The sequence below is a fragment of the Elgaria multicarinata genome, chromosome 6, assembly GCF_023053635.1.
Source record: "Elgaria multicarinata webbii isolate HBS135686 ecotype San Diego chromosome 6, rElgMul1.1.pri, whole genome shotgun sequence".
In the NCBI taxonomy this organism is placed as follows: domain Eukaryota; kingdom Metazoa; phylum Chordata; class Lepidosauria; order Squamata; family Anguidae; genus Elgaria; species Elgaria multicarinata.
Window position 1 is genome coordinate 110,922,102 of NC_086176.1, and position 14,403 is coordinate 110,936,504.

General features: G+C 48.7%; 1 protein-coding gene across 1 annotated transcript in view; it reads left to right on the forward strand.

Annotated features, from left to right (window-relative positions):
- PSTPIP2 (proline-serine-threonine phosphatase interacting protein 2) overlaps positions 1 to 14,403 on the forward strand; it is a 48,802-nt gene that overhangs the window by 32,845 nt on the left and 1,554 nt on the right. Inside the window, exons 8-14 of the mRNA XM_063128292.1 lie at positions 831 to 876; positions 1,551 to 1,630; positions 3,659 to 3,757; positions 6,059 to 6,155; positions 8,333 to 8,411; positions 9,418 to 9,452; positions 12,220 to 12,283. Of these exons, the coding sequence (XP_062984362.1) occupies positions 831 to 876; positions 1,551 to 1,630; positions 3,659 to 3,757; positions 6,059 to 6,155; positions 8,333 to 8,411; positions 9,418 to 9,452; positions 12,220 to 12,272 (489 nt within the window). The 3' untranslated portion in view covers positions 12,273 to 12,283. The remainder of the gene's footprint in view (positions 1 to 830; positions 877 to 1,550; positions 1,631 to 3,658; positions 3,758 to 6,058; positions 6,156 to 8,332; positions 8,412 to 9,417; positions 9,453 to 12,219; positions 12,284 to 14,403) is intronic.

A 14,403-nucleotide genomic window follows, 5' to 3' on the forward strand; every position in this document is an offset into this window, starting at 1 on the left:
TAAGGCCGCTTCTTCCTGGCACCAAGGTCCTGCTATCTCGTCCGCCTCCCTTCCCCGCGCGGCTATTGTAAATCTATCGGCCAAATACATGCATTAAAAAGGGCCATGCTAAAACTATTTTCCTCCCCCCGAACTGCTAAACCCATACGGCATCCCTGCTCAGCGCAGTCTACCTGACCTCCTTCACAGGGATTTGTAACTCAGATATATTTGTCTTACCTGATGCAATCCCCATGCCATTTTCAGCTTGGCTTAATGAGAGCTTTTGTTATTTGTTATGTACACAGACACACACCCACACCCAACAGCATAAACCGGGAATTCTGCAGGCCGCAGGGCTCTTCTAGACGAGCAATTTATCGCACACTTGTAATTGGCCGCTCATGGACATTTCCGGGTCGATTTCATGACGTCGTCGACATCCAGGAAATCTCCCGTGGAATCCTCTGGAAATTCCAGGATAAAAAGAAACACTTTTGAAGTCGTAATAGACAGGAAACAGCAGGATCCTCTGCCACTAGATGGCGCTGTCTCAATAGAACTCAATGGAACTGAACAAGGGGGAAGTGTTCAATTTTCGCCCCTCTCGTCCCGTGTAATGCAGCCCATAACAATCATGACAAAGAACTAGGAAGCAGAAAAGCCCCGGGTAAACAACACAGTTTTCCTTCATGTAGAGATGCTCTCAGGCATTTTTTAGCTATGGGTTGTGCATGAATTTCAGGGATTGTTCAAATTCTAAGGAAGGCCTGAGGTAGGGTCTTCTTCTCGTGGGAGCTGCTTTCCTGATTGTCCTAAGCTGGTTGCTCTTCATTTTGCCTCCCTTCCAGCTGTTTGTAAAGTTGGCTCAGACAAAGACGGCCCTGGAGGATTCAGGTGAGTGCCTGTGGGGCCTAGGGTTGCCAGCATTTGAACTGACCTCTGCTCCTGTGCCTTTTAACAGCAACTTGGTCTGCAGATGTAAGCAGACTACTCCATGCCGTCAAAGGCTTCCTTGGATAAATCCTCGAAATCCATCTGAAGTGAAAGGCAGCCAGCCAGGGCCAAGGGATGATGTAGTCTGACACTTTACTCCCGGGGCAAGGAACTTGTGAGCTCCATGCAGCCCTCAGTGTAATTTCATGAGGCCCTCAGCTTCATCCGGCTGGCTGGATACCGCAGGCCTGCTCTTCCTCTCTGGGAATCCCTTCCACTCACTGGAGACTGGTAACCACGATATCAATGGGGCGGTGAATCCTTTGTTGAGGTTGCTCTGTACAGTGCCATATGCACTTCCGGTATTTTTCTTCCTTTTGCCTCTGGCTCCTCCCACCACTCAAATGGTGGGAAAACCAACCCACCAAACAGAATAATAAAGTCAAGTCATTGTCCATTTGTTGGCCTTTATGGGTATTCCATCCTGGGTACCCAAGGCTGGCTGCCTCACCGCTAGAAGCAGCCATTGTTCTGAAGCCATTTGGTCCGGAATTGTCCTCCCAGGGTGCATTGGGAACTTGGGTCCCTCTTTTCCAAAGTTGACTGGATTGCTCTTCCGTTTCATCCAATTGCAGATAGAGTGTACCAGGCAAACATCGGCGCCCTCGAGAAGATCAGGGAAGAATGGCAGAATGAACACGTCAAGGCTTGTGAGGTAAAAAAAGAAGAAGAAGAACAGATGATTCATTTGCCCCTCATCAGTACATGGAATGCTGGGGCAGTTGGTATTGCTTAGAGAGAGAGAGAGGTATCAGCCCCAGTTCGCACGGCACGGCTTTTGCTTAAAGAAACCTGGGTCGTCACGAACGCAGCAGAGGTCTGGTTGGTGCATGCTGCCTGATGACTCCCGCTGTCAGTAGGGTGGACTTTTACGAATTGCCTCCAAAAAAGAAGAAATGCATCACCCCAGAAAAAGAGGGCTCTCATTTGTGTAAAATTTGCATATGCAAATTTTATGCAAACTTATGTGTGTAGGTGCAAATTTAGGAATAAATATTATAATTTAAATATTTTATTTATTTATTTATTTATTACACTTCTATACCGCCCCCTTAGCCAGGGCTCTCTGGCCGGTTTACAGAAATTCTAAAATTGAGATAAAAACGAGTATACAAAATTTAAAATTCTAAAACACAGCACATACACACATAAAGCATTAAAAACCGTAAAAAAAAAAACTAAACACGTGGGTGATTAAAATGTGCTGCCATATGCCTGGGCAAAGGCTGGGTCCAGGAGATGTGTGTGGCTTGCTCAGTCTTCTGTCCGGGAGTTGTTGATGGGTAACTTCAACTGGGCAGCCCTTCAAAGAGGGGACACCTTCAAAATAGAGGACAGTCCTCTGGCAACCATTCAAAGAGAGGAGTGACAACAAGGAACTCTGGTTTGTTGGGGCAGAGAGAAGCCAGAATTGGAACCCAGGGTTTTAAAAAGCTGGAAGAAGCAGTGGAAAATGACAGGGCAGTTTCAAGTGGAGGACAGCAATATCTAGACCTCCTTCCCCGCAATAAAATTACATGGATGAGGCAAGCCTCATCTGGAAGTCCTTGTGATTGTTTCCTTAAAGAATCATAGAATCGTAGAGTTGGAAGGGTCCTGTGAGGCCATCGAGTCCAACCCCCTGCTCAATGCAGGAATCCACAATAAAGCATCCCTGACAGATGGTTGTCCAGCTGCCTCTTGAAGGCCTCTAGTGTGGGAGAGCCCACCACCACCCTAAGTAACTGGTTCCATTGTCGTATTGCTCTAACAGTCAGGAGGTTTTTCCTGATGTCCAGCCAGAATCTGGGATATTCTAAAACATTTCTGTTTCGACAGGCATCGTAACAAAAGGGTGCACTGTATTTTAATTTCCTTGTGGATGATTAGAGTTTGGAAATTGTGGATCTCCAGGGGTTGGCCACTTTGTGATAGATGAAGGGGCAGGTGGAACTCGTTCAGATTAACCAATAAAGTCAGGCGTTTCTGGTTACCTGAAAGAATACAGATTTACTGGTCGGCTCAGTAAAAATACTGGCTGGTTGGCAACACTAGCAAGTGTGAGCGCGCGCTGTGTGAAATGTGGTTGTGGAAATGCACTGATGGGTGTCACACAGAAGAGGCCCAGGATCTCTTCTCGATCCTCCCAGAGTGCAGGACACGGAATAACGGGCTCAAGTTAAAGGAAGCCAGATTCCAGCTGGACATCAGGAAAAACTTCCTGACTGTTAGAGCAGTACGACAATGAAACCAGTTACCTAGGGAGGTTGTGGACTCTCTCACACTAGAGGCCTTCAAGAGGCAGCTGGACAACCATCTGTCAGGGATGCTTTATTGTGGATTCCTGCATTGAGCAGGGGGTTGGACTCGATGGCCTCACAGGACCCTTCCAACTCTGCTATTCTATGATTCTACCATGGTGACCATGACATCACTGCTGTGGCGATCAGCACAAGCTCCGCTCTCCTGGTCACTTGTATGATTTGGGGATTATTTTGAAAGTTAGGTTTACAACTTTCTGCTCTTTCTGAATCATTCTGGCGACGATTGTTTTGTTTCCTGATGTGTTAGTTTTCCTGGAATTTTATATTTTCTGTGACTAAGAGGCAGCAACGTATTTTAGATAAAGCAATAGAACAACACTTCTCGAAGGGATTCCATAATCAGGTTCTGACTCTCACGCTTTTCCTCTTTAATATTTCAGTTCTTTGAGAGCCAAGAATGTGAACGGATAAACTACTTCCGGAACACGTTGTGGCTTCACGTCAACCAGCTCTCTCAGGTGTGCGTGAAGAATGATGATGTAAGTAAGGGGTGGCATTTTCTGCGAGCCCTTGGGTTCTCCTGTTGGGCTTCTTCACACGAGCAAAATAAAGCACGCTCGCTGAAGTTTGCGGGTCCTTTTCACGACTTCGGCATCAACCAGGACGTCTCTCGCGACCCCTTATCTCATTTTAAAATAAGATCAGAGAAAAGCCGGAATGAACCCTAATGGCACGAAATCGGCAGCGCGTAAAGATGGGGTTCCGCTATGAACTTGCCGAGGAAGGATCGATCGAAGGAGAAGAGGGTCAGGACTGATCTCCCACGCCACCAAGAGCAGCCCTTTAGATTCAATGGGGCTTAAGTGGCAGACTTAAAGCACCATCTTACACCTACTCAGAAGAAAGTCCTGGCTTTCCTGGGGGCTGTGAGGAAACAGTACAGCACAAGTTAAGCTAGGAGAACAGGACTTCCTCTCCCCTCCTTTGCACACATACCAGGGAGGGAGGGAGGGAGGTGCTCCCTCAATTCAGACCTTTAGGGGAGCAGCAAGATCTTCTGCCTTGTCCTTCTCCTCCCGTGTAATCAGCTCCTATCAATTGTGCCAAGAACCAGGAAGCAACCAGGATGATCAGGGGTCTGGAAGCAAAGCCCTATGAAGAGAGACTGAAAGAACTGGGCATGTTTAGCCCGGAGAAGAGAAGATTGAGGGGAGACATGACAGCACTCTTCAAATACTTAAAAGGTTGTCACACAGAGGAGGGCCAGGATCTCTTCTCGATCCTCCCAGAGTGCAGGACACGGAATAACGGGCTCAAGTGAAAGAAAGCCAGATTCCGGCTGGACATCAGGAAAAACTTCCTGACTGTTAGAGCAGTACGACAATGGAACCAGTTACCTAGGGAGGTTGTGGGCTCTCCCACACTAGAGGCCTTCAAGAGGCAGCTGGACAACCCTCTGTCAGGGATGCTTTAGGGTGGATTCCTGCATTGAGCAGGGGGTTGGACTTGATGGCCTTGTAGGCCCCTTCCAACTCTGCTATTCTATGATTCTGTGATTCTAAGCGCAACAGCCCCGGGTAAACAACTGTGATTTCCCTTAATGTAGAGATGCTCATAGATTTTCTCTAGCTTTGGGTCTCTCTCTCTCTCTCTCTCTCTCTCTCTCTCTCTCTCTCTCTCTCTCTCTTTCTTTCTTTCTTTCTTTCTTTCTTTCTTAAATGGCTTAATGGTTCATGCATCGTGAAAAGCAGCCTGGCAGGGAGAAAAATATCAAGCAGAGATGATGGGAGAGTGATCAAATCTGGCAAAGCCAAATTGCTAGGGTCGTTAGATTCCGAACTGGGGGACGTTCATACCCATCTAAGTATCCCAGCTACATGTAGGGATGAACTGATTTTGTTAAATCCGTTCCATTTGCGCTTTGCCAGGCTTCCTTTTGTCCTGTCATCCGCTCATTGAGAAAATCGGATTTATTATTATGTTTTACCAGAATTTCACCCTACTTCCATTAATGTTTATTTGCACAAGTGCGCCCAGGACTAATATGCAAATGTGCATTAACTATAATGTGCATTAGTGCTGATGCACATTATTGCAAATACCCTCCACAATAGTGACAAACTGGTCTGCAAGTCCCTGGAATATGCGTGACTTGGAAAAAGCCGGTCCGCTGTGGAATTTGCAGGTTGGATTCATAGAAATCTGAAGTCATTTCAATCCATTGCAGATAGCTCCCACATCCCTAGTCACATGGGATGCATGATGTGGAGAATGTGGCTACGGAGACATTTTTCTTCCTCTGCCATAATAGTGGAACCCAATGAGGCCATGCCATGAAGCTGATTGGTGGGAGGTTCAAGACAGATAAAAAAAAAATTCTTCTTCACACAACACATAGTTAATCTATGGAACTCACTGCCACATGATGTAGTGATGGCCACCAGTTTGGATGGCTGAAAAAGGGGGCTGGATAAATTCCTGGAGGAGAAGGCTATCAATGGCTACTAGCCCTGATGGCTATGTGCTACCTCCGGGATCCGGGGCAGGAAGCCTGTATGCTTGGGAACACGGGTGGGAGGGTGCTGTTGCACCCGTGTCTTTATCGCGGGACAGCTGGCTGGCCACTGTGCGAACAGAGAGCTGGACTGGATGGACCCTCCGTCTGATCCAGCACGTTCTGATCCTATGTTCTTATGGGATACTTGGAGCCTTGATCGTCAGTAGCAGGAGTTAGGCCGGGGGCGTGAGTGAAGGCCGTGTTCTTTTGAGCACTATTGTTCGAAGTCCATGCAAGCCTTCCTTCGGGTTTTGCTATTTCTGAAGACAAAATTCTTTTGCAGAATTACGAGGAGATCCGGAAGAGCCTGGAACAGTGCAGCATCGAGAAGGACATTGAGTGTTTCGTGAACTTCCGCAGGACCGGCGCCCTCCCCCCAGGTACGTGGACCGAAGCCGGGTTTCTGGAGCCTCCAGTGACATGAGATGGCGGCTGAGACCCATCTCTTTTGAAATGTGGGGTCTGCCCCAGTCATGCGCCCGGTGAGAGGAAGGGGAAGGTGTCTCAACGGGCCAAAAAGATTCACAATTGGGGGGGTGGGGTGAACCCCCCTTGCACCTTCTCCCGCGGCTTTTTCCCCAGGCCACTTTAATCTCAGTCCGGCTCGGTCCTGGACTTTGGCTGGCAGAGAAGCGTTGGAGGAGGAAGAGCCGGGGTCAACAAACCCACCCCCCGCACCCAGTGCGGCGCCACCTTGTGTCCAGTGCGACGAGCGGCTGGCTTTCCTCCCAATTTTGAACCTGCAGAGGTGGGCGGGGTTGTCTTCCAGCTCCCAGGCGATCCCCGCCTCCTCCCCAGCTGCCGAGGCTGCCTGTGTGTTGTGGCAGGGAATCATAGAATCATAGAATAGCAGAGTTGGAAGGGGCCTACAAGGCCATCGAGTCCAACCCCCTGCTCAATGCAGGAATCCACCCTAAAGCATCCCTGACAGATGGTTGTCCAGCTGCCTCTTGAAGGCCTCTAGTGTGGGAGAGCCCACAACCTCCCTAGGTAACTGATTCCATTGTCGTACTGCTCTGTCGTACAGAAGTTTTTCCTGATGTCCAGCTGGAATCTGGCTTCCTTTAACTTGAGCCCATTATTCTGTGTCCTGCACTCTGGGAGGATCGAGAAGAGATCCTGGCCCTCCTCTGTGTGACAACCTTTGAAGTATTTGAAGAGTGCTATCAGGTCCCCCCTCAATCTTCTCTTCTCCAGGCTAAACATGCCCAGTTCTTTCAGTCTCTCTTCATATGTCTTTGTTTCCAGACCCCTGATCATCCTGGGAGAGATTGTTTGGGGGTACTTTGGCAGCTCCGTGTTCAGGGTGGGGTGGGAAGGGGGCTGAATTGCTTGCTTGACCAGCAGAGAGCCGTGGAGCACACTGTCAGTAGTGTTGTGTTAATGCATCCACTGCTCCTCCTTCACACTGACACCGTTGCCAGGGGGCTCTTGCTAATGGGCCCCTGCTGGGGTGTGGGCCCTGGGCCGGTGCCCCATCAGGCCTACCCGTGACGCCAGACCTGCTTTCCTGCTCCGGAGTAGAAAAGGGGATTAGTGGGTTGCGTGTGATGCCACCGCCTGGATGCACTCAGGGCACCCTCAGGCGGCGGTCCGCTCTCTGCCAGGCCTCTCCCATGGGAAAGGCCATTTATTCATTTTATTTTTGGGTGTGTTTATATCCCGCCTTTCGTCCGAGGAGCTCAAGGCGCCAAACATTATTTTTCTCTCCCTCTTACCGTTTTATCTTCACCACAACCCTATGAGGTTGATTTAGGCTGAGAGAGGGAGAAGGAGGGAGGGAGAGACTGGCTCGAGGTCACCCAGTGAGCTTTGTGGCTGAGGAGGGATTTGAACCCAGGTCTCCGTCCCCACCCCAGTCCTAGGCCATCAACCTAACCACTGCACCGCACAGGCACAGGGTGGAGGATTGGTTGGTGCTGCCTGAAGATGCCTGTAAGTCAAAGTGAGGGATGGTTGGTGGGGGCAGCACCTCCCCCCATGTCCACCCCCCAGCCCCAGTACCCTCCAGCCGTGCACCCCTTTGGCCCTTTTAACCCCATTCTGCTTTACGTGTGAATGGGGCAGACCCAGGTTGAAAGACGCAGATGTATTGTCATTACATATGGTTGGAGCCTCAGTTCCAGTCTGAATTGTTTTCAGTCTTCCACCTGGCTGAGTTGGCCGTGCATCTTCTCTGCACGGAGAGAAGTGGTCCTGTGGTCCTGTGCATTGGTCCTGATCTGGGAGAGCTTCCCTCTTGGTTGTGGGGGGTGGGTGGGGGTGGAGTTAAAGCCTCCCTCCCCCTCCCCCATCTCCCCCCCCACCCCACTCCAGTAGCTGCTCTTGACTTAAAAAAATAACTAAATTGCAGAATTACTCATTGTGTGAATAACGCCGCGTCCAGTTTTAGCCCATTTTTCTCCAGATCTCGGACTTCTTGTAGTTGCTTCTCCACCGCCCCATTGACCAAGAAATAAGTAATCTTCGACGTGATTTCGTAGCTGATATTGCAGTTCATTTACCGGACGCAGCACTTACAAAGCTGGCTGTTTTCCTTTCCGTTTTTTTTTTGCAGCTCCAGTGCTCTATGAAAATTATTATAACACGCAGAAGAATGCAGCGCCAGGAAGAAATCAAGCCCCGGCACTCGGGAGGTACGAATAAAGGGATTGCTGACATTCATTTCTTTAATGAATTATATTTATGCTGTGCTTCTTAGCTGAGATTGGTTTCATACGAAATCACACAAGATACAATATATTAGATGTTACTAAGCACATGCCAGAGCCTTCCAGACCATCCCAGGGATGGGAGAGGGGTGCTTTGAAGAGGGCAGCCTGGGAATTTTGGGGACCTACCTTGCAGGGGTGGTAGTAACCTTTTCTAGCTCCTGCAAAGTAGATCCTCTGCTGAGGTTAATGTAAAGATCAGGTAATGCCAACAAATGGAGGGCGGGGGGAGAAGAACTGTAGTTACATCACTGTTCCCAAGACAATAATCTCAATGCAAAGGAAAGGACTTAGTCAGGAACAGGTAGTTCTCAGGTCCACCTTATTTATGGTGCCCTCAAACAACAGTCCCTCAGAGTGGGATAACTGGAAGTGTTGCCAGGGCTTTCAGGCCGCCTGAGGAAACTTGGCCCACTTCTTCCTCCATCATGGCTTAGCAGCTGGCACCTCTATCTGAGCCTGCCCTCAAAAGTTCTTCCCGGGGCTTCCTCTCTGGCCTTAAAATCCTAGAATAGTAGAATTGGAAGGGGCCTATAAGGCCATCGAGTCCAACCCCCTGCTTAACGCAGGAATCCGCCTTATAGCATCCCTGACAGATGGCTGTCCAGCTGCCTCTAGTGTGGGAGAGCCCACAACCTCCCTAGGTAGCTGGTTCCATTGTCGTACTGCTCTAACAGTCAGGAAGTTTTTCCTGATGTCCAGCCGGAATCTGGCATCCTGTAACTTGAGCCCGTTATTCCGTGTCCTGTACTCTGGGAGGATTGAGAAGAGATCCTGGCCCTCCTCTGTGTGACAACCTTTTAAGTATTTGAAGAGTGCTTTATTGTCTCGGATTGCGACAACGGGGCAGAAAATGCATCTTGCACTTTGGATAGAAGTGCACCTCTAAATGTTGATCTTATTTGGTGGTGTGTGTTTTTCTCTCCCGTAGGAGGCCAAAGTTACCCATTCCTTCCAGCGGACCAAGTAAGCAAACCTGGCACCTTTCTGCAAATCGGGCTGTACTGATGAATTCGCTTTCGCCACTCTTTTCTGCATATCTGCCTCCCTTCTCCTTTTTAACTTGAGGTCAAACTCGCTGAGAAGAATTTAATAAGTGCTGGGTCAGGCCAAACATTTATCTTGTCCTGAACGATGCACCAGGAACCCCACGCTAGCACCATGTGATCCAAACTTCAGTCCCTTTAAAATTATATTAAATGCAGCTGGGGGCAGATTTAGATTGGGACGCTTGTACTGGGGGAGAGGGGTTGAATCCTCACCCCCTGCTTTCTTACTAACAACATCTTAGGGTGCAATCCTATGCATATTAGGCAGAAAAAAGTCCTACAACTCATGAGAGTTGTAGGACTTTTTTTCTGTCTAAACATGCATAGGATTGCTTCCTTAGGAACATAGGAAGCTGCTGTGCTGAATCAGTCAATCAGTGCATCTAGCCCAGTATTGTCTGCACTGACTGGCAGCAGCTCTCCAGGGTTTCAGGCAGGATTGCTTTCTAGCCCTACTCGGAGATGCCGGGGGTTGAACCTAGTAACTTCAACAATGCAGTGCCTGTCCTGCTTCTCTGAGCTACAATCACCCTCCAGTGGTGAAAATATATGAGTACGTGTTCACTTTCCCTAACAGGGCTAAAAGCACCTTAGGGCATCTTTACATTAAGGGGAAATCGTGTTGCTTACTTGGGGCATTTGTGCTTCCTGCTTTTTAGCATGGTTGTTATGGGCTGTATTACATGGACGGAGCAGGGTGACCATGTGGTTTGAATTGAATACTTCCCCTCTAAATGTGCTCTGCTCACTTCCATTGAGACAGTACCATCTAGTGGTGGAATATCCCACTTTTTCAGATATTACCGCTTTAAAAGTGGTTCTTTTTATGACCGAATGCTGCGGGAGACATCCTGGTTGTTCACAATGTCATTTAAAAGACCTGTAAACCTTCATTAGTGGCCAATCATGAGCATACAATAAATCGTTCGTTTAGAGGGGCTCTTAGAATGACTTTTAACTGGGGTACACAGCACAGGAGACAAGCACCATGCTCCCCATCTAAATCCCCACCCCGACCCCACTCACCCCCAGCTGCTTTTTATAAATATTCCAAGTGAAGGGAATATTCGATCACAGATCTCTGTCATCTTGCCTAGTTTTGCCCATTGTGATGCTTCTTTCTATCAGTTCCTTGTGTTTCCTGTATGTTCATCTTCACTCCTCTCAGCCTTTAAAAGATTGACATCTTGTATATATACCAGTTGGAGGATCGAATAAGAAGAAATGTTGATGCTTTAAAGCTGGAGCGTGGAACTTGTTCCGTCCCCTGATGTTTTAGCCTACAACTCCCATCAATCCTAGCCAATGGGGAAGGCTGATGGGAGTTGTAGTCCAAAACATCTGGGTGGCCACAAGTTGCTCAGCCCTTCTTTAAAGGAAAGAAATGTTGGCCCTGGGTTTGGGAACAGAACACAAGAATATGAGAAGCGCCCTGCTGGATCATCAGACCAAGGGTCCATCTAGTTGAATGAATGGATGAATACATTTTATTTGTCTATGGCACAAAGGCCGTTACAATCACAACAATAAAACAAGATGTCAGGGAACAAAAGGTCATATAAAGCACCAGACTGGGAGAAGAGGCAAAGATTTTTAAGTTTTTTTAAAAAAATACAGCCCCTAGTGACAATAATAACAGAAGATTATAGCAAGTGGTCCCCTCTGTAGTCTATGCCAAATTCCTTTAGAAAATTTTGGTGGATTTTTTGAGCTGCTGCAGCAACCTTCCAGCCCTCCAACTAGTTCAGCATTGTGTTCACACAGTGGCCAACCAGCTGCCCACAGGAAACCCACATGGTGCAACAGCACCCTCCTGCCCATGTTCCCCAGCAACTGATGCACGTAGGCATACTGATACTGGAGGTAGCACATCACCGTCAGGACTCGTAGCCATTGATAGCGTTCTCCTCCATGAGTTCGCTGAATCCCCCTTTTATAGCCATCCTAATTGGCGACCATCACTACATCTTGTGGAAGGACAGCCTTGAACGTGATGAAGATGACACTTCCCGTTGTAAGAGATGTAGCACAGTAACCCAATTAAACCAGAGGGTAAGAGACGTAGCACAGGAACACATTTAAACCAATTTTAAGTCCATTTAGACGCCAAGCAGCAGCGACCAGGTAATTTGTAATTGAAACCTTCCCCTCTGGGCAACGTTCCATAAAGTTCAATGAAAGAGCACCATCTAGTGGTGGAGTTAATCCCGCAATTATTGTAAATATTCCATTATCAATGTTTTGTTTTTAAAAGTGAGATTAGAGGGGGAAAGGCACGGGAGACGTCCCGGAGGTTGACAGCATCATATAAATGACCTGCAAACTTCCGTGAGTGGCCAGTCATGACTGTGCAATGAATTCCTCATGTAGTGTAGCTCTAAGGTTCCTGTGGGCTTGCAGTTACAAGTATACTTGCTGGCCAATCTAAACTGGTTGCTGTGCATTGTGTGAACCCAGCCTCTCATGACTTTTCATCCCCAGCGAACCTTGGAATTACTCTTGCATGGGAATGTTTGCAAATTCTCTGCTGAAGGTCAATGTGTCCCCACCCACCGTCTGCCACGGACACACATTTCCCTTCAGGACTGTATTTTCCAGGATGCCTAGGGCGGGTGGGGGGATTCAGGTAAAATCCTGCCTTCTTAAGTTTACAATGCTAATTGTCTGTGATATGTCTTTTACAGTGGATCCCGAGTATTCTACTGTGGATGGTTACAGTTTAGTACAACATCACTAAGCCTACAGAGGGTAAGTTTGTGGGTTGCGGAAGGGCGTGGTCTTGGGGGTAGAAGGCATCTGGGATTTAGCCACTGTGCTCAGCCTTGTTCATTTCCTGCCGTTCGCAAACGTTGGAGGCTCGGGGTAGGGGAAGCCTCCGCTGCATCTTGAAACTCTTGGGCAAACCACTAGACTGTGCGAAATATGAGGAAATGCCCTGCAAAGCGCAGCCTTGTGACATCTGGAAAGCAAACTAGCCAGCCCAGAAATGCTGGGGTGGGAAAGAGACCTCGGGAGTCAGGCCTTGTGACAAAATGCCTTCGCAGCAGCAGCAGCAGGAGACGGCTCTGAGCCCCTTTTGTCCGCCAGCTCGGTCTTGAGTAACCTCCAAGTTTGATTACTGCAATGCACTCTACGTAGGGCTGCCTTTGAAGACGGTTCGGAAGCTGCAGCTCGTGCAAAATGCAGCGGCCAGATTGATTTCGGGAACCAGAAGGTTTGACCATATAACACCTGCTCTGGTCCGCTTGCACTGGCTGCCTGTATGTTTCCGAGCCCAATTCAAGGTGCTGGTTTTGACCTATAAAGCCTTACACGGCTTGGGACCACAATACCTGATGGAACGCCTCTCCCGATGTGAATATACCCGGTCACTACGTTCAACATCTAAGGTCCTCCTCTGGGTGCCTACTCCGAGAGAGGCTCGGAGTGTGGCAACGACGGACAGGGCCTTTTTGGTGGTGGCCCCCAGACTGTGGAACGATCTCCCTGATGAGGCTCGCCTGGCACCAACGCTGCTATCTTTCCGGCGCCAGGTTAAGACTTTCCTCTTTGCCCAGGCATATGGCGGCACATCTCAATCACCCACATGTTTAGTTTGTTTTAACGGTTTTTAATGCTTTATGTGTGTATGTTCGGTGTTTTAGAATTTTAAATTTTGTATACTCGTTTTTATCTTAATTTTAGAATTTCTGTAAACCGCGCAGAGAGCCCTGGCTATGGGAGCACTATATAAGTGCAATAAATAAATAAATAAATAAATTGCGCTTGCCTGCATTTGGCACCAGAGCTTGTTATAGTTATTTATTTATTTATTTATTACATTTTTATGCCGCCCAATAGCTGAAGCTCTCTGGGGGGGTCCCCAAAACTAAAACCACGAAGAGCATAGTAAAACAACCAGCAATCTTAAAAACACAAATACAAAATACAATATAAAAAGCACAACCAGGGTAAAACCACACAGCAGAAATTGATATAACGTCCGGCTGTTTAATGATATAAATGGGAGGGGGTTCTGAGAGATCATCCAGTCCAACCCCTGCTCCATGCAGGCTCTGCGATGCAGGATGCAGTTTCAGCATCTCTGACAAGTGGCTGTCCAGTTTCTGCAGAAAACCTCCGCCGAAGGAGAATCCATCTCCTCCTCAGGCAGTCTGTGCCACGGCTGAACAGCCCTTTTTTGGGGTGGTGGAGAGGTGGGATATAAATGAAATAAACAAATAAATATGGTTCCCCCCCGGTTCAAGTTTTGACTACAGCTATGATCTGCCATTAGCCTGAGTGGCCCTCCGCCCCTATTTGCGATGCTGACGTATCAAAACGAGCACCTTCGTCCGGGCCCAGAAATGAACTGGAAGCGGATTCGGTTGGCACAAAATCGGCTAAAGGTGTCCCTCCCCCCTGGCACTCGCTAGCGTTGCAGCGTTCTGCAACCAGCTGATGCTTGCGCGATCCCTGATCAACGTCATTATTTTAAACATCCTTAGAACTCCTATTTGGTTAGGTGCAATGCAGGAACAACGAAGGGAGAGATTCACTTCGTGCTAGGGGTGTGCACGGACCCCCCAATCCGCTTCATGGCCCGATCGGGCCCGATCCTTTTCGTGCCGCTCCGCCCGTGTCCTGCTCCACGGAGCGAGATCCAGCTTCGCCGCCGTTGCTACATGGACGGCAGCGGCGGCGGCGGCGCAAGATAAGCCAGCCCCTCGCCCCCTTACCTACATCCGTCACGGGCTTCAATTGAGGCCCCGGTTGAAGCTGGAAGAGGCCTCGGACTTCACTTCCGCCTTCAACCAGGGCCTCAATTGACGCCCGCGACGGAGGCATGTCAGCATCCCTCCTCCCTTACCTGGCGCCGTCGCCGCCAC